Genomic DNA, 25,808 nt, shown 5'->3' with positions numbered 1-25,808 from the left:
ATATAGTTCAATGTGAAACCTCTCTGCCGCACCATGTGGAACTCCATCCCAGTCCCTCCCCCTTGCCCTTGTCTCCTTCAAGATCCTCCTCTTCGACCATGCCTTTGGTCACCCTCTTACCCCTACCCTCGCTGCCCTCCACCCCTCCTGATCCCAACCACCAGCTCGGCTGCAGATCTCTGACTGTCCAGCGAATTGTGACGTCCTCTTGACATGAAAGGTGCTTTACAAATGTAGTTTGTTGTTGTTGAAACATTGTAGGCATACACCTGAAAACTGAGGTATGTTTTGTTGGTGTAGGAAGCAGAAATGAAAAATTAAGGAAATGATGTGCCTCTAAGATGTCAGGGATGGCGTTCCATGCAATCCCTCCATTCTATACCCTCAGCGAATGCAGCCAACCAGATAAACAGCAGTTCATTCAATTTGAAAGAAGAATAGTTGGAAATTTTCCCCTTGTAACCTAGGCACAGTGGGTTGAAAGATACTGAAAAGTGAGATTGATCCAATGAGATTTTTCTTATTCATATGCAGCTTTCACATCCCACTTGAGATGCATTAAATGGCATATCAACCATAATTGTCATCTTTCATATCCATTAACTCAAGAACAATAGACCTAATAAAGCTAATGCAGCTATAACTTGTTTACTGAGGTCTGTCCACATGCAGTGCTTTACCAAATGGTGGAAATGAAGGACTATTTCCACAAACCAATTGATACATTTTGTCTGGTGACTGAAATATTCTTTGTTCTTGGTCAAACTGTTTGGACTTTTAAAAACATTTGGTTCAATCAACAAATAACACTACTGCTTTGTTGGCATATAATGGTATCATTGTTCAGTGGTATCATTGTTCAGTGAGTTACTCACTACCCGCACGGAGGTGCTATGACCCTCTTCCTCCCAGAACCCTAACCATCTGAAAATTGGAAAAAGCATTCAATGGGCTTCATTCACTCAGTGCCCATAATACAGAGCCATAAAAGACCAAGATCAAAATTAAATTTGTGCCACATACACTTGGCAATTACTTCTGTGAAGATGGTGAGAAAGTAACCAAGATGTGTTTAAGATCCATCACCATTGCTGTCACGGGCTGACTTTTTGGCTCCATTGAATATTACAGCACCAAAGGAGGCCATTCAGCTCATCTGGCCTGTACCGGCACTTTGGGAGTTACCCAATCAGTCCCATTCCCCCACTCTTTCCCCATATCCTTGCAAATGTTTTCCTTTTCAAATACTTATCCAATTCCCTTTTGAAAGTTGTTATTGAATCTGTTTCTACCACCCTTTCAGACAGTGCATTCCAGATCTTAACAACCCTCTACGCGAAAAAAAATCCTCATCTCCCCTCTGGTTCTTTTGCCAATTATCTTGAATCTGTGTTCTCTGGTTACTGATCCACCTGCCCGTGGAAACAGTTTCTCCCTATCTACCCTATCAAACCCCTCATAATTTTGAACACCTCAATTAAATCTCCATTTAACCTTCTCTGCTCAAAGAAGAACAATCCCAGTTTCTCTCGTCTCTCCACATAACTAAAGTCCCTCATGCCTGGTACCATTCTGATAAATCTCCTCTGCATCCTCTCCAAGGCCTTGATATCCTTTCAAGTGTGGTGCCCAGAATTGGACACAATATTCCAACTGAGGCCCAACCAGTAAGTTATAATGGTTTAGTAGAACTTCCTTGCTTTTGTACTCTATCCCTCTATTTATAAAGCCAAGCATCCCACATGCTTTTTTTTAGCAGCTCTATCAGCCTGTCCTGCCACCTTCAAAAACCTGTGTATGTGACCCCTAGGTCTCTCTGCTCCTGAACTTCCTTTAAAACTGTACTGATTTCCATGTGCATGTTTCCAGTTCAGATGTTCCCAGCAAATACAACCACATTTGACTCACTATGAACCCTTCCTCCAAACATTCTTTAAAGAGATACTTGCGACACTTGCTTTGCATTAATTATTGCAAAGAATTACTTTATCCCCTTTAAAGTATAATATGAATGTTTTATAAATGTATTCTTTGAATGCATTCCAGCTTGACTTATTCACAGGAGGTGAGTTGATGTATGTTTGCAATGACATTCATCCCTTGGTACTCGCACCAAACAATAGATTAGAAAAGTTATTTTGCTCTACCCATTTGTTCATTGCCTATCAGAATAACTACATAGTAACATAAACCTAGAATGCAGTCACCAAAATTTAACTTTCAGCGCTACTAGGCAACAAATATTATGAATTCTGCATCCTCAGCAAGAGGGCAGAAACAGATGAGCCGGAGGCTTGCCGTTGTGTGATATATATTTTTTGCATGTGATATACAACAACAAATTGCAAAAGCCATTGGACAGTTTGAGGGTTTGCACCTGAGCTGGGGGTTGGAACCAAGATGGATGGAGGGTGGGGGGGAGGGGTGGGGGGGGGGGTGAAGATGACCGATGGCACGATGAAAACCAACTCGTTCCACAATCTTGAAAAGAAGAGGAAGGCTGTAGTTGGGACTTGAATTAGATAAAGCATTGTAACACATTTTTGAAACGTTTTTCCACAGGGTTTAATGTAATGTGTAGTGACTATTTATAGATGAATACAGCAGCCAATTTATGCATAGCCACATCCCACAAACAGCAGCGAGGTGAATGACCAATTTATCTGAGGGATTTTTGGCCAGGACAATAGTGCCATGGATTGTTTAATGTTCACCTGAATATTCATCTGGGACCTTGGTTTTAACATCTCATCCAAAGGATAGCACTTCTGACAACGCAGTATTCCTCCCGAACTGTCAGCCTAAACTATGAGTCTCAAAGTTTCAAAGTGGGGTTTGTACACACAACATTCCAACACAAAGGTGAGATTGCTGCCACCTGAGCCAAGCTGACACCTGTTGGCAGGAATGAGATGTATGTGCATCCTGAGGTGTATGGAGGTTAAAAGGAATTTGGACTGATCAAATGCTAGGATTTAATATGTGGCAATTTCTAACTGGTCCATTAAAGAGTTAAACCGGAATGATATCATGCCAATTTATGGAAATTACATTCCAATCAATCTTCTTAGGTTGGTGAAAAAACTGCTGTTTCCCAGAAGTGATATATCGCTGTAGCAAGTTTTTGAAACCTGGATTGCTTATTAAAATTACAAAGCATTTTAGACCCTATACACAGCAGGAATGGATAGAAAGACAATAAACAAGAGACCAAAGACCTTGATCTCCCTTGTCCAAATTCTATTTCACAATTAGGATAACAAATTCCACAGTTGAAACATACTTTTTACTTTACAAATGTTCGACAAGTCATATTCTTAGATGTATATAGGAATTTAAAAAAACATATTCATTTGAATTTTGCCTGAATTCAATAAAGTTAGAGAACTAATAACCAATGAATGGCAGAAACAGAGTAATAGAAGGGAGTTTCTCCTGATGTCCTGGCGAAGTATCCTATGAATAATCTTTGTCATTCACTTAATGGTATTTGTGGGCCTATTGCTGTGAGGTATTAACTGCCACATTAGACAAATACACAGTCACTACAGTAAAAATACTGTGAAGTGCTTTGAGACATGGATGAAGACAAGATACTGTACTATATGAAATGCAAGGATTATTATAACAGTGTCTGTTGGACTGATCATTTAAAAGGGCTTCATTTACTCTGATACAAATTCATTCCCCATAGAATTACAGTAACAACTCAATAAGCCTTTATTGCTCTGTTTGCCATCTTCCTAATAGAAACAACTCTTGGAAGATACATTTTGTAATTTTTTCTATACCTGATGCTGATGCATTGATGAATCCGGCAGAAAGTCTCAAAGATGAAGAGACGAGCATTCTCAATGAAGTCCTCGAGGCAAGCCACCAAGAAAAAATCATTCACGAGCACCTACAAGAAATATATTATTAGGAAAGGTGTGAAACAACAACAACAAAATTACATTTGTACAGCGCCTTACAAGTTGAGAGGCCGTCCCAAGGGAAGGCCTTGAGATGTGTTTTGAAGGAGGCAAGGGAGGCAGAGGGACTGCAGGACGGAGTTCCAGAGGGTGGGGACAGAGTGGCAAAAGGCCTGCCCACCAATGGTGGGCCGGGCGAAGTGGGAGACGTGAAGCAGGCCGGAGCCCGCTGAGCGGAGGGAGCCAGCAGGTTGGTAGGGAGTTAGAAGGTCGCAGAGGTAGGGGGGAGCAAGGCCATGGAGGGCTCTGAAGGTGAGGACCAGAATGTTGAACTGTATCCTCTGTGTGATCGGAAGCCAGTGGAATCGGGTATGGGTGATAGGGTCCCAGAGCCTGGTGAAGGAGAGGGCACAGGCTGCAGAGTTCTGGATAATCTGGAGCCTATGGAGGGAGGAGTTGGGGAGGCCAACAAGCAGGGAGTTTGTGTAGTTAGCCTGGATGTTATAAATGCTTGTATGAGGTTCTCGGCAGCCTGCAGTGTCAGATAGAGGTGGAGTCGGGCGATGTTGCGGAGGTGAGGGAAGGCAGAGGGGATATGGCACAGATGTGGGGTAGAAAGGATAGGTGAGGGTCAAACAAGATGCCGTTTCCGAACTGGCTTAGTAAAGTGGAGTGTGCAACTATGGATGGTGACGCTGTCAGTGCCTGAGATGAGGAGACGCTGACGGGAGCCAATCAGGAGGGCATCGGTCTTGTTGACCTTCAACGTTAGAAAGTTAGCTCTCATCCAGGATAGCAGGATAGCAATGTCAGGATAGCAATGATCCTGGAGTCGAGGGTGGAGGCAGAGAGATAGAGTTGGATGTCATCTGCATACATGTTCAAATTGACCCCACTATTTGCGGATGATGTCACCAAGAGGGAGCATATAGATATTGAAAAGGAGGGGACCAAGGACAGAGCCCTGAGGAACTCCGCACGAGACGATGCGGGGGCTAGAGAAGAATCTGTTTGTGGAAATGAAGTGGAGAAGCTGTGAGAGGTAGGATCTGAACCAGTCAAGGATAGAATCATGAAGGTTAAGGTGAGAGGAGAGGCGGCGGAGGATAGAGTTGTCAATGGTATTGAAGGCAGCAGAGAGGTCAAGGAGGACGAGGAGGCAGATGGACAAAATGTAATTTGTCACTTTGACCAAAGCTGTTTCTGTGCTGTGGGCGGCATGGAAACCTGATTGGAGGGGGGGGGAGAGGAAGGAGCGAAGCTGGGAAGCAACGACTCGATCCAGATGTTTGGAAAGGAAAGTTGGAGATGGCGCGATAATTTGATAGCAGGGATGAGTTCAGTGAGGGTTTTTTAAGAATAGGAGTGATGACGGCTGTGAAAGTAAAATGATCAAGTATTAAACAATTAACCAAGGGGCATAAATCAACTGGAATGCATTCAAAGAATATATTCATAAAACAAAATTGTTCATACTATACTTTAAAGAGGATAAAGTAATTCTTTGCAATAACTAAATACAAAAAAAGGATCGCAGACATCTTGTTGAAGAATGTCTGGAGAAAGGGTTCATAATGAGTCAATGTATTCATATTTGCTGGAACACCTGACTGTGACGCAGAAAATCGGTAAACAGGTTTTCTGACAGTTAGAAAAGGGAATACAAGAGCGGAGCTCGGCCCCGAAGAAGTCTTTTTTTACGTTGTGTACAACAGGAGAAACAAACAAGGGGAGGATACCTCAACACAAAAGACCAGTGGATGCACAGCAGCAAGGTAGCAAGCATTCAACAAGCTTGGCTAATCTTGAAACTGAATACTGACATCAAGTTAAATAATGATAGCCGCCAAACAAAGCGACACAGGCTTAGTACAAACGCCAAGCTAGTTTATTATACAGCAGCCATAGTATACACTAATACAACATTATGAATAGTCAGTTTAACAATCAGGTATACTTTATTTTTAAATAATTTGTTGAGAATATTAATTTCAATATCGCTATGTATAACAAAAAAACAATGTATATGAGAAGCAAAATATTCCCTGGATATACACTACAAACTATTTAATTCCTTTGTATGTTCACCACACAATTGGCAACCCAGTGATGCCAAATCCTCCTCTCTGCCTGCAACAACATATATTCATGCATGAACAAAACAAATGATGATTTACCTTTCCTGGCAAAATCATGATCTTAAATGCTATGGTTTGACTATCCAGAAATTGGCTGTGCTGAGTATTTTATACATCAACCATAGAACAAACTATAAGATGTGAGGTAGCTGTCATTGATACAAAACTAGTCTGAGACAGGACAATTCAATAAATAAAAGTCTAATAAGCTCAAGATCCAAATTTTAAGGGTTTGTTCAAGTGCTTTCATAAATAATGCATGCTTACTCATCATGAGCATTAATTTTTTGGCAACAAACTAAAGATAAGTGAAAACACGAATTTCCTCCAAATGAATAGAACTTTTGATATGAATTAAACCATATCTATGAATACCACCAGCCCACATAAAGGAGCAGAGACGTGAATCAAGCTCCAAATTATACAGTGACCATTAGACATCTGCAGCATTGAACTTTAGAAATTTGCTTACAAACACCCAAAGAATTTGAAAAACACATCAATCTACCTGATTCACAAGGTTCCTTCAGTTTTTTTTAAAATGGGAAAAATCATGAAAGTATTACTTTTTTCTGCTTTTATCTTTTGCCAGCACAATAATTAGTTACTTTCATAATTTAAATCAGATGAATTCAGCAAAAGCTGAAGCTTCAATTATGTTGAATTAAAATAAAAAAGCATCAATCACTTTCTTGCCTTTGCCTACATTCCATAGTTACTTTTTCTCCCAGACTATGCATTTAAGAATATTCAATGGACTGTTCTGGAGTAGAACAAAATAACCACATTGCCCACAATAGTGAAGACTATTCTTAGTCTGGAAACAGTAGTATTTTTCTTATATCTTAATAACAGATCAGGTTCTTTACCCTCATTTGTGTTTATGGTCATCATCCATGAATGACATTTATGACTTCATCTGGCATGGAGTGATGATGTTTTGTTCTTTTAAGTTAAAAAAACGGTCTTTCTGTGCTTGCCTTCAAAAATCAAAACTAAAATGAGCTGATAATAGAGACTCCCTGTCTCATATTCCCCCTCAACCTTCCCCTGAAGATTCCATAAGCATTGATAGTTCTGTTAAGCCAATTGTCCATCTTGATGAGTTTTTCTGCATCATATATCAGTTTGGTTCAGTCGGTAGCACTCTTGCCTCTGAATCAGAAGGCTGTGGGTTCAAGCACCACATCGGGACTTAAGACTCACCAAGTCCAGGCTGACACTCCAATGGAGTGCTGGGGATGTACTGTATTGTCAGAGGTGCTTCCTTTTGTTGAGATGTTAAACAGAAGTCCCATTTGTCTGTTCAGGTGGATGTTAAATAATCCATGGAAGTTTCTCCCGGTATCCTGATCAACAATCCCCCGAAGAAAATTGTTTATTTGTTTCATGGCCATTCGTGGGACATTGCTGCGTGCAACTGGCTGCCTCATTAAATCTGCATTTGAGTGTATCATGTGTAGCGCTTTGAGGCGCCTCGATGACATGCTAAGGCACTATATCAAATGCAAGGGTTATTATTATTAACATAACAATGCATTTGTTATTCCACAACGAAGCAAGTCTTGTCCTCCTTCAACCAACAACAATGCATTTTCCTGTGAGTATCACTGGAAAATAATTTGGAGGACCCCTGACTATCCTTTTCCTCCCTCGCTGAGGCCAATTTTTGCATCCCATTTTCATCCCGAGAACAACTATCGATCACCTGTTTATGGTACACTGCTGTGTACAAATTAGCTGCTCTGTTCTCCACAAAATCACTATTCTTTATGGAATATCTTATGAAGTGTTTTGGGATGTCCTCCCAGCGTGAACAGCAATCTATCAAATACAAGAATTACCACGACCATTCTGGAATTTCCCAGATTTTTGGGTCAGGCATTGGTTAGCACTGGAAGCCAGCTGGTTCATTCTAGAACCATATCACATTTCCAATAACCACAGGTCTACGTTAAAACCAGACCCACACTTTAGTGAGGAGCTTAATAATGGACCTGCCCTGTATTTTGTAAAACTTCAATGAAGAGCAAGCACAGTAAGATGATGTCTGATAACCCACTGTGACTGTTAAAAGCAGCTTTGCGGAAAAGAGGTAATATACAGCTCCTGAGGCCATGGCCATTGCATAAAAGCCAAGCACAAGACAACAGTGGTCCTTTATGTTCCTCTTATATTCAGCCTTCGGTAGCACTGTGAGTAAAGCTCAAGTTGCAGTGCTGAGTACTGCACATACTGCAGCTGCAAACGTTGCATTTAAAAATCTTAGGAGTTATGTTACATAAATGGTTACCAAGTTGAGACAACCCAAGAGTGGCCTGGCAGCCAATAAGGTCAGTCACAGGAAATTTAAAATAAATGATTACTTTTTGCAGTCATGAGGAAGTCTGCAACATAAGGTGGATCAGTGACCTTAACTTTGTATCCTTCACGAACACTTCGGTACATTTCTATAATTAACAATCAAGTGTTCCATCAGTCTTATGCACAATTTTAAATTGTAAAACTGCTTTTCTTTAGATGTCAGCCTGACTCAATTGGTAGCATTCATGCCTCCAAGATGGATCAAGCTTTCCATCAGGATTTTGAATACAGTCAAGACAGACACTCCAACATAATGCATAGGGTGTGCTGCATTGTTGGAGATGGCTGCCTTTGGATGAGACATTGAACCAAGGTCATGTTTGCTTGTTCAAGTTGACAGAAAAGATCCCATGGCACTATTCAACAAGAGAAGGGAGTTTCTTCAGGTATCCTGGCCCAACAATCTGCTGGATAAAATTGGTCACTCACTTCACTGCTGTTGATGGGAGCCAGCTATGAGTAAATGGGCTGACACATTTGCCTATAAAATAGTCAGTACACTTTAGAGTAAATCCTGTGGAGCACTTGTTCTCCAAAACGAAAGGCTCTATCAAATCAAAACAAATCAAATTAGAACTACTAGAATAATGGAGTAGTCAACAATTATGCCCACTTGTCAACTAATTCAATCATATACATCAGTGCAGAATGACATTTAAAACCAGTCTCAAATATATTCTTTCCAGAGCTTACAGCAGCAGTATTATACAAAGTCCACTCAGTTTATCAAATTATATTTGCTAACATCTTATAAACTGTTTCCAAGTGAACAATCTTATCCTGATGTCCAGGCATGTGGTTAGTGTTTTTTTTAAACAATCAATGAAATGAACTAATTACGTGCTTACTTCTTTCCAGTAAATATTTTGTAGTGTTTTTCCTTGTTCCTATACATTAAGGTAACATAATAATAATCCTTGCATCTCATATAGCACCTTATCATGTCTTTGAGATGTCTCAAAGCGCTTCACAGACTATACTGTAAAGTGAATTAATTGACTGTGTATTTTGGGGGCGAAACGCGGCAGTGAATTGTGCACAGCAGTGTCCCACAAACAGTCGCAAATGTCACACCACTATTAGATCGCAAATGTCACACCACTATCAGATCGCAAATGTCACACCACTATTTATAAAAGGTGGAAAGAAAAAGATGGGGAACTATAGACCAGTTAGTCTCACATCAATGATAGGAAAATTTTAGAATTATTGATTAAGGATGTGGTAGTGCGGTATTTAGGGAAGCACAATATAATTAGGCCAAGTCAACATGGCTTTACAAAAGCGAAGTCATGTTTGACAAATCTCATAGAGTTTTTTGAGGACATTTCCAGTAAACTAGATAAGGGTGAATCAGTGGATGTCGTCTATTTGGACTTCCAGAAGGCATTCGATAAGGTGCTGCATAAAAGGTTAGTCCAAATGATAAGGGCCCATGGAATTGGGGGGAGCATATTAACGTGGATTGGGGAATGGTTAACCGGTAGGAAACAAAGAGTGGGGATAAACGGGTCCTTTTCAGATTGGCGGGATGTGACTAGTGGAGTGCCACATGGATCAGTCCTTGGGTCTCAGCTATTTACCATCTACATCAATGATCTAGGCGTGGTCACACCACGGTGATCTAGATGAGGACATCAACAATCTAGATGAGGACATCGAAGTTAATATAACTAAATTCGCGAATGACACAAAACTAGGAAGAGGTGTCAACACAGAGGATGACATTAAAAAAATGCAGCGAGACATAGATAGGTTAGGTGATTGGGCAGGTAGGTGGCAGATGAAGTATAATGTAGGGAAGTGCGAAGTCATCCACCTAGGTAGCAAAAACAGCAGAGCAAGTTATTTTTTAGAAGGGGAGAGATTGGAATGTGTTAGCGTCCAGAGGGATGTGGGTGTTCTTGTACACCAATCACAGAAAGTTAGTCTGCAGGTGCAGCAGCAATTAGGAAGGCGAACGGTATGTTAGCATTCATTATGAAAGGATTAGAGTATAAGAGTAGGGAAGTCTTGCTGCAACTGTATAGGGCCCTGGTGAGACCGCACCTGGAATACTGTGTGCAGTTTTGGTCTCCTTATTTAAGGAAGGATGTACTTGCCTTGGAGGGTGTGCAGCGTAGATTTACTATGTTAGTACCAGGGATGAAGGGGATGAGTTACGAGGATAGGCTGACCAATTTGGGCCTATATTCTCTAGAATGTAGAAGAATTAGAGTGGATCTTATAGAAACCTATAAGATCATCAAAGTGCATGATAGAGTAGATAGTGGGAGATTGTTTCCCCTGGTTGGGGAAACTAAAACCAGGGGTCACAAACTTAAAATCAGAGGCCAGCCCTTTCGCACTGAGTTGAGGAAGAACTTCTTCACTCAAAGGGTGGTGAATGTATGGAACTCGCTACCGCAAAGGGCTGTTGACGCTCAGTCCTTGAACATATTCAAGACTGAGATAGATAGATTTCTTATTGCAAAAGGGATATGGGGATAAGGCAGGGTCAGGTTATTAGCTGGAGTTAGATTAGAAGATCAGCCATGATTGAATGTTGGGGCAGGTTCGAAGGGCCGAATGGCTTACTCCTGCTCCTACATGTTATGTTAGTCGTGGATTGAAGCGACTAATTTTTTTTTCAGGAATTATTACCCCTGGAAAAGCGATCCGCCAATCGACCAACAACCGGGTTACTACTTACTGCTAGGTAAACAGAGGCATGTGGAGTAAGGAACTTGTCCCAATATTTCGTCCTACCAGGAAATGAACCCATGTCCCTCGCTTGTGAGGCGAGTGCTCTAACCACTAAGCTACAAGACTCCAAAACATGTTGAAATCATAAATTTAAGTAATTTTTAGATATACTGTTCAACAACATTTAACATCCATCAATTTATATTTGCCAACAGCATTGCAGCAATTTCTGCATGTCCAACTGAGACTCAAAATTAACAGCACATGCTGAAACAAGAGACCCAAAGAAACTAGCTGTACGGCTGCCATTTTATACTAGGATGTCATTACATCAATGCAGAATTGAAATTTCAAGTATGATCATTTAATTCAATATACAGTGCAATAAATTCTGTTATAATAGTTTCTCCAGCATGAAAGTATAAATGGGACTGAATTTCTTTACAGCCTCTCTTCCATCTTCACCGCATTGCTCACCTCCACCTCAAATTCAGCTAATAAATCCTTATCCATGTCTACAGCACCTCTACAATGAACCTCACCAATGCTCTCCTTGCTGGTCTCCCCAGTTCCACCATTTACAAGCTGCAGCTCATCCAAAATTCAGCATGCTTAACCAACTAAGGTTTGGATGTCCATCACCTCCATACTTACCAGTCTCCACTGCCTCCTAGTGGATCAACTTCAAGATCCTCACTTACAAATTCCTGCACGCTCTTGCCCCTCTCTACCTTCTCTGGCTTCACAGTCATGCTTGGCCCGTCCCCCTCAGAGAACTCTGAACTGCCAGGTGTTGCTCACCTTCTCTACCCCATCATCTGTGCCACAGCCTTTCTATAAAGCACTTTAGACATTACCCTATATGAAAGGCATATATAAATGCAAGTTATTGTTGTATAGAGGGCCACAGGGAATGGGGGTTTATCAAGTTTTCTAGTTTTCTTTACACAATGAGATGATACAATTTTGAAAAGAAATTGTAGCAAGCACACTAGACACGTCTGTTTGCTCAGCGATTGTGACCTGTTGCCAAGCTGAAAATCGTTTAGTAGCCAAAAAGCATTAATTTGAGAGCTTTTTAGGTTTACAGATTAATTCTTTCATGTGTAATTCGTGTATGAAATTTTACCTCTATTTTTTCATGCAAATCCAAAACACAAGGCAAGGTTGTCAAATATCTAACTTATTCCATTGTTTTATTTTCCTAGTGGTGTCTTAGGAATTAACATAGGCCTGGATTCTCTCCTGCTTTCGTAGAGTACATCTGGAAGAGAACCATTCTCTTTCTTATAGTATTGCGCTAAATAATCAGTGGGCGACTCTTAATTACATGGTTCTCTCATAATGTTTAAGAGTGCATTGTACAGAGAATGCAGTATGGTGGAAAATTCAAGTATGGTTAGTCTACCTAATTGTGAAAACATTTTCTTTATCCTCAGGATTTCTAACAGCATTCAGTCAAAATACATAAATAAAGCAAGCTGGATATCTGACAATAATAGTGGCCTCAATACACTGAAACCATAAATGAAAGGTGTACATCAATATCAATCTACCTATGACCCACATGCATCTCATCTCTCCTTCCTTCATTTGAGCCTCTTAGAATATAATACAAATTTACATTTATATAGTGTCTTTCATGTCAGGCGGACAGCTCAAAGTGCTTAAATATTCATTGTGTGATGCTGATCAAGCTTGGGCTCAATGTCCCTCTTCTTTTTTGCCATGGTTGCCCCAGTACCCAGAGAAAGGATCCTATTAAAATAGAACTACAGTTAAATGCGTACCTTCAATCCACATGTTGGTATATTTGAATCAGGCTCCAATGTGGAAATGTGTCACGTGTGTCATGTTGCCAGGAGCATAATTTGCCAAAAGAGAGAGAGTGAAATATATGGCAAAGAAAGTAAGAAATAGAAAGTTAGAGAGGAAGAAAGAATGGCTGGCACCATTTGGTACAATATTGACAATATAATAGATATATTTGTGGAGGTTTCAGTTGTCAGTGTAGCTAATATTTTATTTTTTGTGATAATCCATTATTCGCACTGTTCCATATTCACAACAGGGCTGGTCCCACTTAGTGCAGATAACAGGCTCTGTCTTGTATTGATTCACTAGTTTTCCCTCTTCTTCCTATTTGTAGGTTTGTGACCTCTGCCCTCTGTACATAATTCTAATCCAAGAGTTCAGTAGAGAATCACAGACACAGATCCTGTCACATCACTTTGAGGTGCATTGTGTTAATCATTCTCGAGGTGACCCTCAAGAAATAATACTAACCCTTACATTTGATATAGCGCCTTATCATGTCTTTGAGACTTCTCAAAGCAATTTACAGAATATACTATGAAGTGAATTGATTATTTATTTTTGGGCGAAACACAGCAGCCAATTGCGCACAGCAGTGTCCCACAAGCAATCGTGGATTAAGTGCCAATTTATTATTATTTTTTTGAAGAATTATTACCCCTGGAAAAGCGATTTGGGCAATCGATTAACAACAACAAGATTCCATTTATTGAGCGCCTTTCACGTCGGGAGGACGTCCCAAGGCGCTAACAACCAAGTCCCTAGTTACTGCTAGGTAAACAGAGGCGTGTGGAGTAAGGAACTTGCCCAAAGTTTCGCCGTGCTGGGAATCAAACCCAAGTCTCTTGCTTGCGAGGCGAGTGCTCTAACCAGCTACAGAACGCCATGATAAAATCCATGCTCTCTAATAATAATTCTTGCATTTGCTAAAGCGCCTTATCATGCCTTCGAGACGTCTCATAGCGCTTCATAGAAAACACAGTAAAGTGAATTCATTGTGTATTTTGTGGGAAACGTGGCAGCCAATTGTGCACCGCAGTGTCCCACAAACAGTCGTGGATTGAGTGACCAAATAACTATTTTTAAAAATCTTTATTTTGTTACTGGGAAACAATTTCGCCCAATTGATTCCATCAAAACCCCTCAAAAATGTCAAAGATGTCCATCAGGTCACCTCTCAACCTTTTTTTCCCGCCAGAGGCCAAAGTCCCAGTTCCTCCAGTCTCCACTCATACATAGGCCAAACGACTCATTCCTGGTATCATCCCAGTAAAGCTCCTCTACTCCATCTCTATAAATAGGTTGGGATTGTGGCCCTTGATAAAGTTACAAAAACTGTCAATTAATAAGCAAAGGCACTGCAACATGTCAATCAACCCACTTTCAGGATTCTGAATCTTATAAGGAGATCAATAAAATCCCTCAAAATGCATTCCATCCTGATAATGTTTGTTTCTTGGTCAAGTCTCTGTCAAAATCATGCTACAGTAATGTTAATCACATGATGTCAATGCCTGTCTGTGCTTATATGACTCATTCATCCACCTCACATTACTTGTTCTGTACTTCAAAATTATTTTCAAACAAAAATGCTTGCAGAAAACCTCTGATTTGATTGGCACTTAAAAGACTGAATGCTGCTTCAGATCTCACTGGCAGACATTTATCCTCTTACAAGGATACAAATACCACACTGACGTTTTATTTACATGCAAAAAAAAACATTACTTTCATCTGATTAAATGAGAAGCCTGTACAAATTTAGCAATGACTAAATTTTCTAAAATTTAGCAATTTTAGAAAATTTAAAATTTGCTTTGTATTTCATCAAATGCATCAACGTTGTCAAAATGGCTTAGTTAGAAAGAGGCCAAAATCAAACATTAAAGGGGAAGCATTTAAGTGAACATAAAATTTGTGTTAAATTGTGAAATTTTGAAAATAACATTCTTACCTGAAATAATTAATTGACGAGAATATTATTTAATCGAATAGAATACTCTCTATGAGAAGTAACCCATAATGAACTATTGTGTCATACTCCTACAACACCTGTTTTGAAACAAATTGCTCCCCAGTGTCCGTAGGGCAACAATGTTACTGGAATTAAGAACAGCTTTATTATTGAAGTGCTCCAGATAACTTTTAAAACTTAACTTCTGCATACCCTTTCTCTTCTTTCTTTGTCTTGATAAAACTTACCAGCTTCCCTGGGCTTCTACCCTTAAATCTTCAAATCTGTTTATTAACTAGGCAGAAGGATAACTAAGATTTTTTAGTCAGCCTGGTATCTGACACGTGCGGAAATCCATCACCATGTTTAAGAGTATCCAAACCAAACTGAGAATTCCATGCACTACAACAACAAATTACATGTGTATAGCGCCTTTCACATTGGGATGGCATCCCAAGGTGCTGGGCAATCAAGGATTTGGATCCAAACAGGGGGTTGGGATCAAGAGGGGTGGGGGGCGAGGATGGTAGGCGTATGAGGGTGACCGAAGGCGCGGTCGAAGAGGAAGGTCTTGAGATATGCCTTGAAGGAGGCAAGGGACAGAGCAGGGAGAAGGGACTGTGGGATGGAGTTCCAAAGGGTGGAGCAGCGAGGCTGAAGGCCCAACTGCCGATGGTGGGGCGCGGGACATAGAGCAGGTCGGAACCTGCTAAACAGAATGAGCGGACAGGTTGATATGGCTTTAGCAGGACACAGAGATAGGAAGGAGCAAGCCCACAGAAGGCTTTGAAGGCGAGAATGAGGATTTTGAACTCTGTCCTCTGGGGGACAGGGATCCAGTGGAGCTAGGCGAGGGTGGGGATGATAGGTCACAGAACCTGGTATGTGACCTATAAATTGTGTTATAGATTATAAAACAATTTAAGAAACTCACCAGATTCCAGATCATGGGGTAATATGAAAGCTTTCTGATAATTTACTGAAATCACCTGCATTTCCCATTGAACTTTGCTAGATCAGTACAATAGAAAGAATGTATTTCAAATACTTGTTTAATGCGTAGACAACCTCTTGCTAAGCTTCAACAGTGTGTCCGAGATTCAAGGCAATACTGCAGACCAAGGTTATTAAACTTTTCAGGAGTTTTAAAGCTCGAGCCTTACATCACCTAACAACTTCTACTTGAGTTATCCGATTTCTCTGCACTGCACTAGAAAGTGTCAAGCTTTCATCCATGTTCTGAAAATCAAAAAAACAAGGTATTTTCACCTGTCAATCTTAATGGAGGATTAAACCAGACTTGACTATACATCAAGGAGCACATGTTCCATCTTTACCACATGTTTCCATCTTTATTGCTTAAACTGAGTTTTTGATTTAGTTTGGAACTGAGTTTCTGGAGTTTTTTTCACTCCAGAAATGCATCTTTTGGAAATGTTATGGCATCCAAAAAGAAGGGAGCAAACACAAGTTTCCTTCTCCTGAAAATGATTTGCTATAAAGTCATAATGATAATATGGGATTGAAAGTTGGAAACTACTGTTTTTCTCAGTCACTGATACAGGAAAAGATAGCTGTTAATTAAATGAGTTATTAGAAATGCTCCATATTACACTAATCATGGTTAAACATATACATTAGTACTGTAAAAGAACATAGAAAAAATTAGATTACTACCCTCATCTGTAAAACAAATCAATTCCACTGGCACATATTGTTGAAGTCACAAGAATGCTCAAAACATTATTTGTGATCAATTGGGAGTGAAGATTTCAAAAACTTACAGGGAGGGGATAAAACTTGCCTTCAAATGCAGAGTTCTTTCTTGAAACTACATAGGGAAAAGATTTAAGATGTCCAAAGAGTACATGGTGCAGATTTTATTTATAACAGCTTTGACATGCAATCTGTTTTGGCACCAAAGAGCAGTCTAACACAAAACATATTATATGTGGCAGTAAACTACTTTATAAAAAGAACAATACCAGTTCAAACAATTTACAGTGATCCGTTGTTACAGCTCAAATAGTTATAAATCATATTGTATAAAGCAGAAAGCTTTTCAGAGTTACTGTGCAAAGCTTCAGAAAAAAGACTTTTATGCTGCCTTCTGGCTACCTAAATGTTAAAGTATTAATGAGTAAAATTTGAGTTCTGATCAATGACAAATATGTTTATGAATATTTAACAGGTTTTTACACCTGTTTTCTGCGGATGGGAGACGATCTGTACTACTTACTTCAAAATAAGTTTCTGCTATTCTGTTCATCATAGTCAATGTAATGAGAATTGCAACAAGAGAAATGAACCGCTGCAGCAAGGGACTTGGCACCAAGAGGGTATCTATCTGTCATAGAAGGACAAGTCTGGGGGCAGCAGCTGGGGGCGAAATGGTACTTGGAGGCACATCCAATCCAATGCAAAATTACATTTGTAAAGCGCCTTTCACATTGGGAGGACATCCCAAGGTGCTTAACAGTCAGGGTCATTAGGACTGGGGGGGGGGGGTTGGGATCAGGGAGGGTGGAGGGCAGACAGAGTGGCCAAAGGCATGGTCGAAGAGGAGGGTTTTGAGGTGTGCCTTGAAGGAGGCAAGGGAAGGAGCGAGGTGAAGGGAATGTGAGATGGAATTCCAGAGGGTGGGGCAGAGAGGCTGAAGGCTCGATCGCCGATGGTTGGGCGGACCGGGCAGGGGACATGAAGCAGGCCGGAACCTGCTGAGCAGAGGGAGCGGACAGGTTGATAAGGGGTTAGCAGGTCGGAGAGGCAAGAGGGGGTAAGGCACCACCACTATGTCCCACTGGTTGGCCCAGTGTTCAAGATGGCGAGTGCAACACAGAAGGTCCTCAAATGAGTCCGCCAGCAGCCCAAGATCATCCATGCCACAATCTGTCAGAAATGCCTGGAACAGATAAACCAAGTCCATCTCCATCGATGCCATCCTACATCTGGCACAGCATTGTTTGCGTGACCAATACACAAATTACAATACTGTTTGCAAAGTTCACTAGCGACAGTATGGAGCCAGCATTTGTGAAGCAATTTGCAAATCATTAGACAGTGTCTGAATATTTTAACCAACATCACTAAATAAAAGAATAATTTTGCAGGTGTCATCTAGTCACAGGGGTACCATTAATCCCCATACCAAAGCCACATATTTTTGCAGGTTAAACGTGTCAACCATCAGAGCATAGAAGGCTCTAAATCCTGATGTGAAATAATTCAACATAAATTATTTTTCATTGTATTCTTTTTCCCTTGAACTCAGTAACAAAGCAGAAATGTTCTTATATTTGCAAAGGGGCTATATTCTTTCTGTGCAACATCATAGAGCCATACTGATACCAATCTCTATATTTCAGCCTTTATGGTATTTCAATTATCAGTTATTAATACTGGTGACAAATGTTACTTAGCTATTACAATTGTACTTGACCGGGCATTCTAGCGAGCTGCACAAATATTTTCCGACTGCAGCAAACATTGCTTCAGGTTTATCTTCTAACTTAATTTGATAAAAGATTCAGTGAACACTATCAAAACATTGTGTGCCTTTTGTGAAATGTAAATCCATGAGGCTCATATGGGAATTAAAAATAATTCCTAATTGCCGCTGGCAGGACTAATATAACTCAGTTCAACAAATCTTTTTTAAAAAGAACTTGCTTGCTTTAGAGCCACTTCCAGGAATCCTCCCAAAGACCAATCCTAACATAATAACCTTGGTAAATATACTACGCAACACACCATAGGTGGAATAGATGCAGCACGGCTGCCCCTGCTAGTATCACCTTTCGGCCTCTAAATTGAACATACGCTCATAACAAATATGTTATTGGCTGGACATGTACTTATTGACCAAATTCTAAATGCCCCAGGCTCAACACAGTGTACAGTTCCATATTTATTTGAATACAAGACCAAATCGGTACTTGAACTGGAAGATTATGCTAGAAGGTTAAATCTGTTGCCACTGGAGTGAAAAGATGAAAAAAGGTGAACAAGAATCATGTCTGATTTAAGTAATAAAATTGCAAATAGTTTCCCGTGGCACAATATGAGATCCAATGATTCTCTGCACTTAGACTTATTGTAAAATCTTGGCGTTCGGTACCTCCCATTTGCAAAAACGCATGCTGAAACCCATCACCATATACGAGAATTCAAACCAGATAGAGTTCCACATACATCTGGCTCCTATAAACTTCTCTGCAAAATGTTCCTGCATTTGGAATGCAAAGCGCACTCTCTCCATGCTTACTGAATACTGAAGAATCATAGGCACAGGTTGGTCACAGCCATAGCCACCCACCACAGAGTGTGAGTACTGCTGAAATGTTTTTTTTAAAAAACATTTTTTTCTTAGGCAATTTTTCCTTACAAAAATTATGTAACTGTATTGTATTGTCCCCAATTTTCTCCCCACCATCTGTCACAAACAGTCGTGGATTGAAGTGACCAATTTATTATTGTCCTGGTCTGGCCTCCTCTTCCTGGGATGCAGCTCCACGCACACATACACACACCCAGTAGAGGACCTGGCTGGTTTTCCCCTCCCTTACTCTGGGATGGCCAAGGCCAATTTAGTTTCCCCACACAGCCCATGATGAGATCAGCAAACTCAGCATTTTAATTGGCAAGCTCCTGGTCCATAATCTGTGGCATGTTTTTTAATCTACAAGCTTTTTCCAACCACAAAGAGCAAAACTGCATTTACTCAAACTATCCTCCTTAACCTTGGAATTGGTCTGATTTTGCAGCATTATTAACACAGCTCCCGTTAGGGTATTGAAAGGTTCTCCAGCTATACAGGAAGATCCCCTCCCTATTTGGCACTGGACCAAGCAGAACCTGTCTATCTGGCTGAGAACAGCTGTTTGGCAACTGCAGAGAGATTGGATGTGAACATCATTGGATGCTGGTAGTCAAACCACGGCCTCAAGACAGATTGTTTGTGGGAAGGCCCAGTCCATTGCAGTTGTCAATGAGAATAGGTTAAACTGACTTGGTGTTTACAGCCAAAATGTAAAAAATAAAAATCAGGAATCAATGTACTTCATCATCATATGAACATAGAACAGATTCATTCAAGTACTCGTTTCATCTTTACCTATTCTCCCCACCCACATAGTGGAGTCCTGTAGCTCAGTGGTTAGAGCACTCGCTTTGCAAGCGAGAGACCTGGGTTCGATTCCCAGCAGGGCAAAACCTTGGGCAAGTTTCCTTACTCCACACCTCAAAAAAACACAATAATAAATTGGTCACTTCAATCCACGACTGTTTGTGTGACACTGCTGTGCGCAATTGGCTGCCGCACTGTGCCCACAAATATACAGTCAATTCACTTTAAATCTATTCTGTGAAGCACTTTGAGACATCTAGAAGATTTGAAAAGCGCTATATCAAATGCAAGGATAATTATTATTATTACTTCACACGCCTCTGTTTAGCTAGCAGTAAGTAGGAACCCGGTTGTTAGTCAATTAGTGGATCGCTTTTCCAGGCGTAATAATTCCTTCAAAAAAAATAATAAATTGTTCACTTCAACCCACGACTGTTTGTGGGACACTGCTGTGTGCAATTGGCTGCTGCATTTCTTCCACAGAATATACAGTCAATTTGCGTTATTGTATATTCTGTGAAGCGCTTTGAGACATATCGAAGACTTGATAAGGTGCTACATCGAATGTAAGGATTATTATTATTATATAGTGCAGTAAATACTGAATCAGTATTTACTGCACTATGTGGCCAACTTTCATATGCTAACAATTTTAGGTGTAATGATGTTTTTCTTGAGTTCATGCTGTGGATTATCCTGTTGCCAGTGAAAAGTTGTTTACAATGTTTTCAGCACATTATGTTGCACTTTTTATGAAAACTAATTTACAATTCATATTCCCAGTTGCTTAACATATCCCCAGTCTCGGGAAATGTGGTTTGCATTCCCACACAGCTTGTCACCTGCAAATTTGCACTTAATTTCTGCTATCTTCATGAAGATCGTTTATAAGCACTGAACATAGATAACCAGAACAACTCCACAGAGACTCACTCAGTCATAGCCACCTAGTTTGGTACAAACTACCAAAGAAAAAGTTTTACATTTACCCACCCTTTATCCCATTTAGGTTTTTACTTCTGCCTCCCCTCTCTAAATTCATTTTCTGAAACCACTTTCTTGCTCTTCCCTGCACTATGAGTAAAACTCAGTAATACTGCCTCCCAAATCGTTCTTTATCAGGAGCTCAAAAGGGCAGAACTCCTGACCTTCCTCCTAAAATCTTCAAGCCTTTAAAAACCAAGGCTCTAACTACTTTTTTCCAATCTGATTTCTTGACTATTCTTTTCAACTTTAGTGCATTGCATTATGGATCGTGAACCTTAACCCAGGTTCTCAACAAAAAAAATCCTGTCAGCCTACTCAAGATCATTTAATTAATAATCCCAAATTTCTGCATGAACTCGGATGTATGACTTGTCTTTCTAACTTCAAGAAATTCTATCAACTCTACTGTAAGAATTTAAAGTGACATGGAAAAGTGAAAAATAAAGATTTTTGACTGGTGGGAGGTGGGCACCAGGGACATCATTCTTGCTACAACACAACAGCCTCAAAAAACAGTAGCGATGGTTTCCAACCAATGCATGCACAAGGGAAATGAACTCTAAATTCAAGTACTATACTCTGAAAGTAAAAATCAATGTTGATATTATACAGAAATCAGATATCTATTGTTGTCTCCTTATTTTGACCCTCGTGGCTTTAAAATCACCTTTTCTGAAATGCAGTATTTGCATTTCATCACCTGCTCCTTCTATCCACACACCAATACCAATGGCATTCTGATCATTGCTACTGAGGTCCTTCACATTCAATCCACCATCACTAACTGTACATAAATCTCCTTTGCATCCTGTTTAACAGCTTGTGTCAAATACATCATACCGTTCCTCCAGAATTCCCCTCTCCTTTCCATGACGCATCAGCATTTGTTTAAATAATTCTCTCATCAATTTCCTTTTCTAGTCCCAACGGTGTAGGGTAATTCAATTTCCTTCCCTAAATGCTGAATTTCCACTCTTTATTTCTCTTCACCATTTTTCTCCCCTTGCATCTTTCCTGAAGGCAATGGACTTATTTTTCCTTCTACCAGGAGTTATTGGTAAAAACAAAAGCACCCTCCAGTCCTTCAATGGTAAACATTCACATTGAGAGCCTTGATGACGGTTGGCAGGGTATTTGCAAAAGCACTCTGGGACACTACCCTGTGTGAAGGGCGCTATATAAATGCAAGTTGTTGTGTTGTTATTTGACACAGCAACAACTTCAGGCAGAAGGAGACCATTGGTGCATTGAGTCCACCCATTCAATTGCTAACCAGATTCTATGAATATATTCAGCACCAAATTTAATCGATCCTGAATTGTAGTTAAAAACCCTGAACTATTTTAGATGATCAAACCTGTCTAGTTCCTCTTGGATCTTTTGCAATTTTTCATTCTATCACCTATGTTAGTAATCTCTATTTCCCGAGCTAATCAGATTTTCACCAAATTAAAAAATGACACGTAGTTCCCCCATTCCCCATCATTATTTTGAAAATAGGGTTCCTGGCTTTTAAATCTTGCATATAGCATTTACTGTATATGTATGTGTGCTGTACAATAACTTTAAAATGTTCATTTTCAAACACCCAAAAGATCACAGGGTATATCTAGGTTTGTGTAGAACAAATAGAGCAAGGTCTTTAGCCATTGCAAATGTCACTAATATTCAGTTATCGTGATCAGAGCTCTACTAATGCAATTGTGTATCTTGAAGTACATATAACAGTAGCAGACAATGGATCTTTTATCAGTGGGTGATGTTGCCAACTTACAGTGCTCTAGAATAGCCAAGGTGTCAAACTTTTGATATAAAGATGCTTCTGTCAAGCATGGAAAGGAATGGAACAATGAGCCTTCCTAGTTGGAGCTTAGAACCTTAAATTTGCAATTCCAAAGGTATGGGATTTTGGGTATGAATATCAGGTTAGTGGCAGGGGCAAGAAAATCGGTCTTTCTCAGAGACCAGATGCAAGGGAGAAGAGATGAAGTTCGAACCAAATGCAAAGGTTGTCCATGGGTTCAGTGAGTTTGAGAGAGCAGCTGGGGAGGTTGAGGAAGTCAGTCAGAAGTGAGCAGACGAAGACAGAAGTCTGTGAGGTGCACTTGAAATTGCACATAGAAGTGCACAACTATGCATTTGGGCAATTCCAAAATACCAGTTCAATAATGCATCTTGTAAGCGGTCATTTGAACTGGTGAATTTTCTACATTACTACAGAACCGAACATTTTCAAATCAGTGTTTATAATATACTGTATAGTCAAACCTATCTTTAACAACCGCTCAGGGGACTGGGCCTTTGTATAAAGGTGGCCTCTGAGTAAAGGTTCATTGGTGTGCGAACCGGGCTTTTTGAGGGTGGTTGCTGAATGGAGGTGGTTGCTTGAACAGGTTTGACTGTACAAGGAACGTAACAGTGGTCAAGGACAATAAGATATATTGTTGAAAAGAACTCACCGATTCACATTCCCTCAGTTTCTTCTGAGCACCATCAAAATCAAAGTTCACATACAGGCATTCCACAAACTCAGTGATGGGGTCCTTGTAAGTGTACGATTCCTGCAACAACAATCAGTAATTGAATTCAATAGGAGCAGATTATACAGAACAGACAACATAATTGGTTAATCAAGAAATGGTGCAGATTAACCTCTTGCTTTCATATAGAATGCTTGGTTTCTAAGCAGACTTTTTGGCAAGTCCTCTGTAACTGAAGTCGAGTACTGCAGAAAGATTACATTTGGCATGACACACCTTGCACAAGCATGATATAAGGTTCTTGGAGTACAATCAATTCCTTTTCAGACCCATTAAAGACAACAAAAATCAATTTATCTGGTTAACATGAAACCCACTCTGAGGTTATTCCATCTGGCTGTCCAGGCAGTAAAAGCTCACGCAAAACTTAATTGTTATCTGTTAAAATATTCATGACCCAAACTTAATATCCTAAACAACATGGGAAGTTCAGTATAGTTATTTCACAATAGTGCTATATCTTCATTTTTTCCAGGCTTCAGCTTAATTGCAACATCATAGTATTTTCCTGTTGAAATCAAAATACAGCAAGGTCCTGTTATACTGTGCTTCGGTGCACCATAGATAGGTAAAACATAATGCAGACAATCAACTTCCTGCACAAATAGTAGGCCCAGAAGGTCTGCCCAGTCTGAGGCATTCCAACAAAACCTGACAACACTTGTGAGAGTTGCCGCTGCTGACCCCAGTGTGGTCTAAATATGTCAACGTTAGTCTCTAACCATTTTTTATAACATGGCTCATTATAATACAGGATCTGACTTTATGGACCCAAGTCAGTGCATTAAAATAGGGCCTGACCGAATTAAGTTAAATTCTTACTCATTACAGTATATATACTATTTCAATACTTCAAATTATTTACCAGCATTGCACAGAATGTTATAGCGTGGAATCAGTCTGCTCTTTTGGGAAGTTCTGATTTGTTAAAGGTAACCATTTTTTGATTTATTAGGGTGAGAGAAAAAAATCAAACTGTAGAAAGCCTTCAATAGCATTTGGCATTCAATTAAAGCACACCTTTATGTAAAAATCCAGAAAGCTTTGGGATTCAGGGGGAGGCTCAATCAAACAGCGTGTTTTTGCAAATTAGGACAATTCACAGTCCAGATTACACATTTACTTTCCCTTAAATACTAGTTGAAAGAAATGAGGATTCATTTTGTTCCACTGTTCATTGTAGTGGTGTACTAATAAATTTGTTATCGAGAAGAGAGGTTTATATATATTTAATACAATTATTTGAAATGCCCAAGATCCACTGCTTTAACAAAAATCATTGCATGAAAATGCCAAGCAAGCAATTGGTTTCCTCCAAGCATTGACATGATATGCAGTAGAACATTCCCTCATTCACTTACAACACTAACTAGAACTAGGGAGCACACAAAACATTCAGCGAAGCTATTGAAAATTAACAACTTTTCTCCAGACCCCACTTCTCTGCTCTCACCTGCTAACCTCCGGAATATTGCTCGCCTTCACTAATACCTCTTCCCCCTGGCTGCCAAGGTCCTCATCCACACATCAAGGCTTAACTATGCTAATGCCCTGCTTGCCAAACATCCCAGCTCTTCCCTCACAGGATACAAACTATCCAGAACTCTGAAGCTTATGTCCTTTACCCCACCAAGGCCCCACAAGCCTAACGCCCTTAATCCTTGTCTGGCTTGATTGGTTCCCCATCCTCCAGTGGATTGAATTAAAAATCATGTTCGTCACCTTCAATCTCTCCATGGTCTTGCTCCAACCCACTCTGGGACCTCCTTCAATGTTACCAACCCAGCCTCTCCCTTCGCTTAGTGAACACTTGCCTGTTTCATGTCTCCCGCTCTATGTGCCTCATCATTGGGGGCAGGCTTTCAGCCATTCTGTCCCATTCCCACCCCATTTGGCTTCCACTCCCAGCTCAGATGTCCAGCAAGCAGTGTTAAGCACTTTGAAACATCCTACCGATGTGAAAAGTGCTGTATAAATGTAAATTATGTGTATATCATGAGAATACTGCATAAAGGTTTGAGAATGTTTTTCAATTAAAAGACTAATAAACACACACAAGGGATATGAATTAGATTATTCATTCCTTCATTTTAAAAGTAAACCAATTTTGTTGTACTCTAAATCTTAGAATCCAGATATGGATTTTGTTTTCCCGTTCAGCATAAAGTGCCGCCTTGGGGAAGCACTATATTATTGGAGGTGCCATCCTTCAGATGAGATTTTAGACCAGTGGTGCCCAACCTCTTTGGTTGCCCAACAAAATAAATGTTTCTGGATTGATTATTTCTT

General features: G+C 40.1%; 1 protein-coding gene and 1 non-coding gene across 2 annotated transcripts in view; one reads left to right on the top strand and one right to left on the bottom strand.

The window, feature by feature from the left end:
• eif3e (eukaryotic translation initiation factor 3 subunit E) overlaps positions 1-25,808 on the bottom strand; it is a 114,761-nt gene that overhangs the window by 33,742 nt on the left and 55,211 nt on the right. Inside the window, exons 9-10 of the mRNA NM_001292859.1 lie at positions 23,439-23,540; positions 3,792-3,901 (exon numbers count right to left, since the gene is read on the bottom strand). Of these exons, the coding sequence (NP_001279788.1) occupies positions 3,792-3,901; positions 23,439-23,540 (212 nt within the window). The remainder of the gene's footprint in view (positions 1-3,791; positions 3,902-23,438; positions 23,541-25,808) is intronic.
• Positions 20,005-20,076, top strand: trnaa-ugc. Its single transcript has one exon. It is a non-coding gene; the product is annotated as a tRNA-Ala (tRNA).

This window comes from Callorhinchus milii, unplaced genomic scaffold, assembly GCF_018977255.1.
Source record: "Callorhinchus milii isolate IMCB2004 unplaced genomic scaffold, IMCB_Cmil_1.0 Scaffold2, whole genome shotgun sequence".
In the NCBI taxonomy this organism is placed as follows: domain Eukaryota; kingdom Metazoa; phylum Chordata; class Chondrichthyes; order Chimaeriformes; family Callorhinchidae; genus Callorhinchus; species Callorhinchus milii.
The sequence above is the reverse complement of the archived record's forward strand: the minus strand, read 5'-3'. Positions and strand labels throughout refer to the sequence as shown.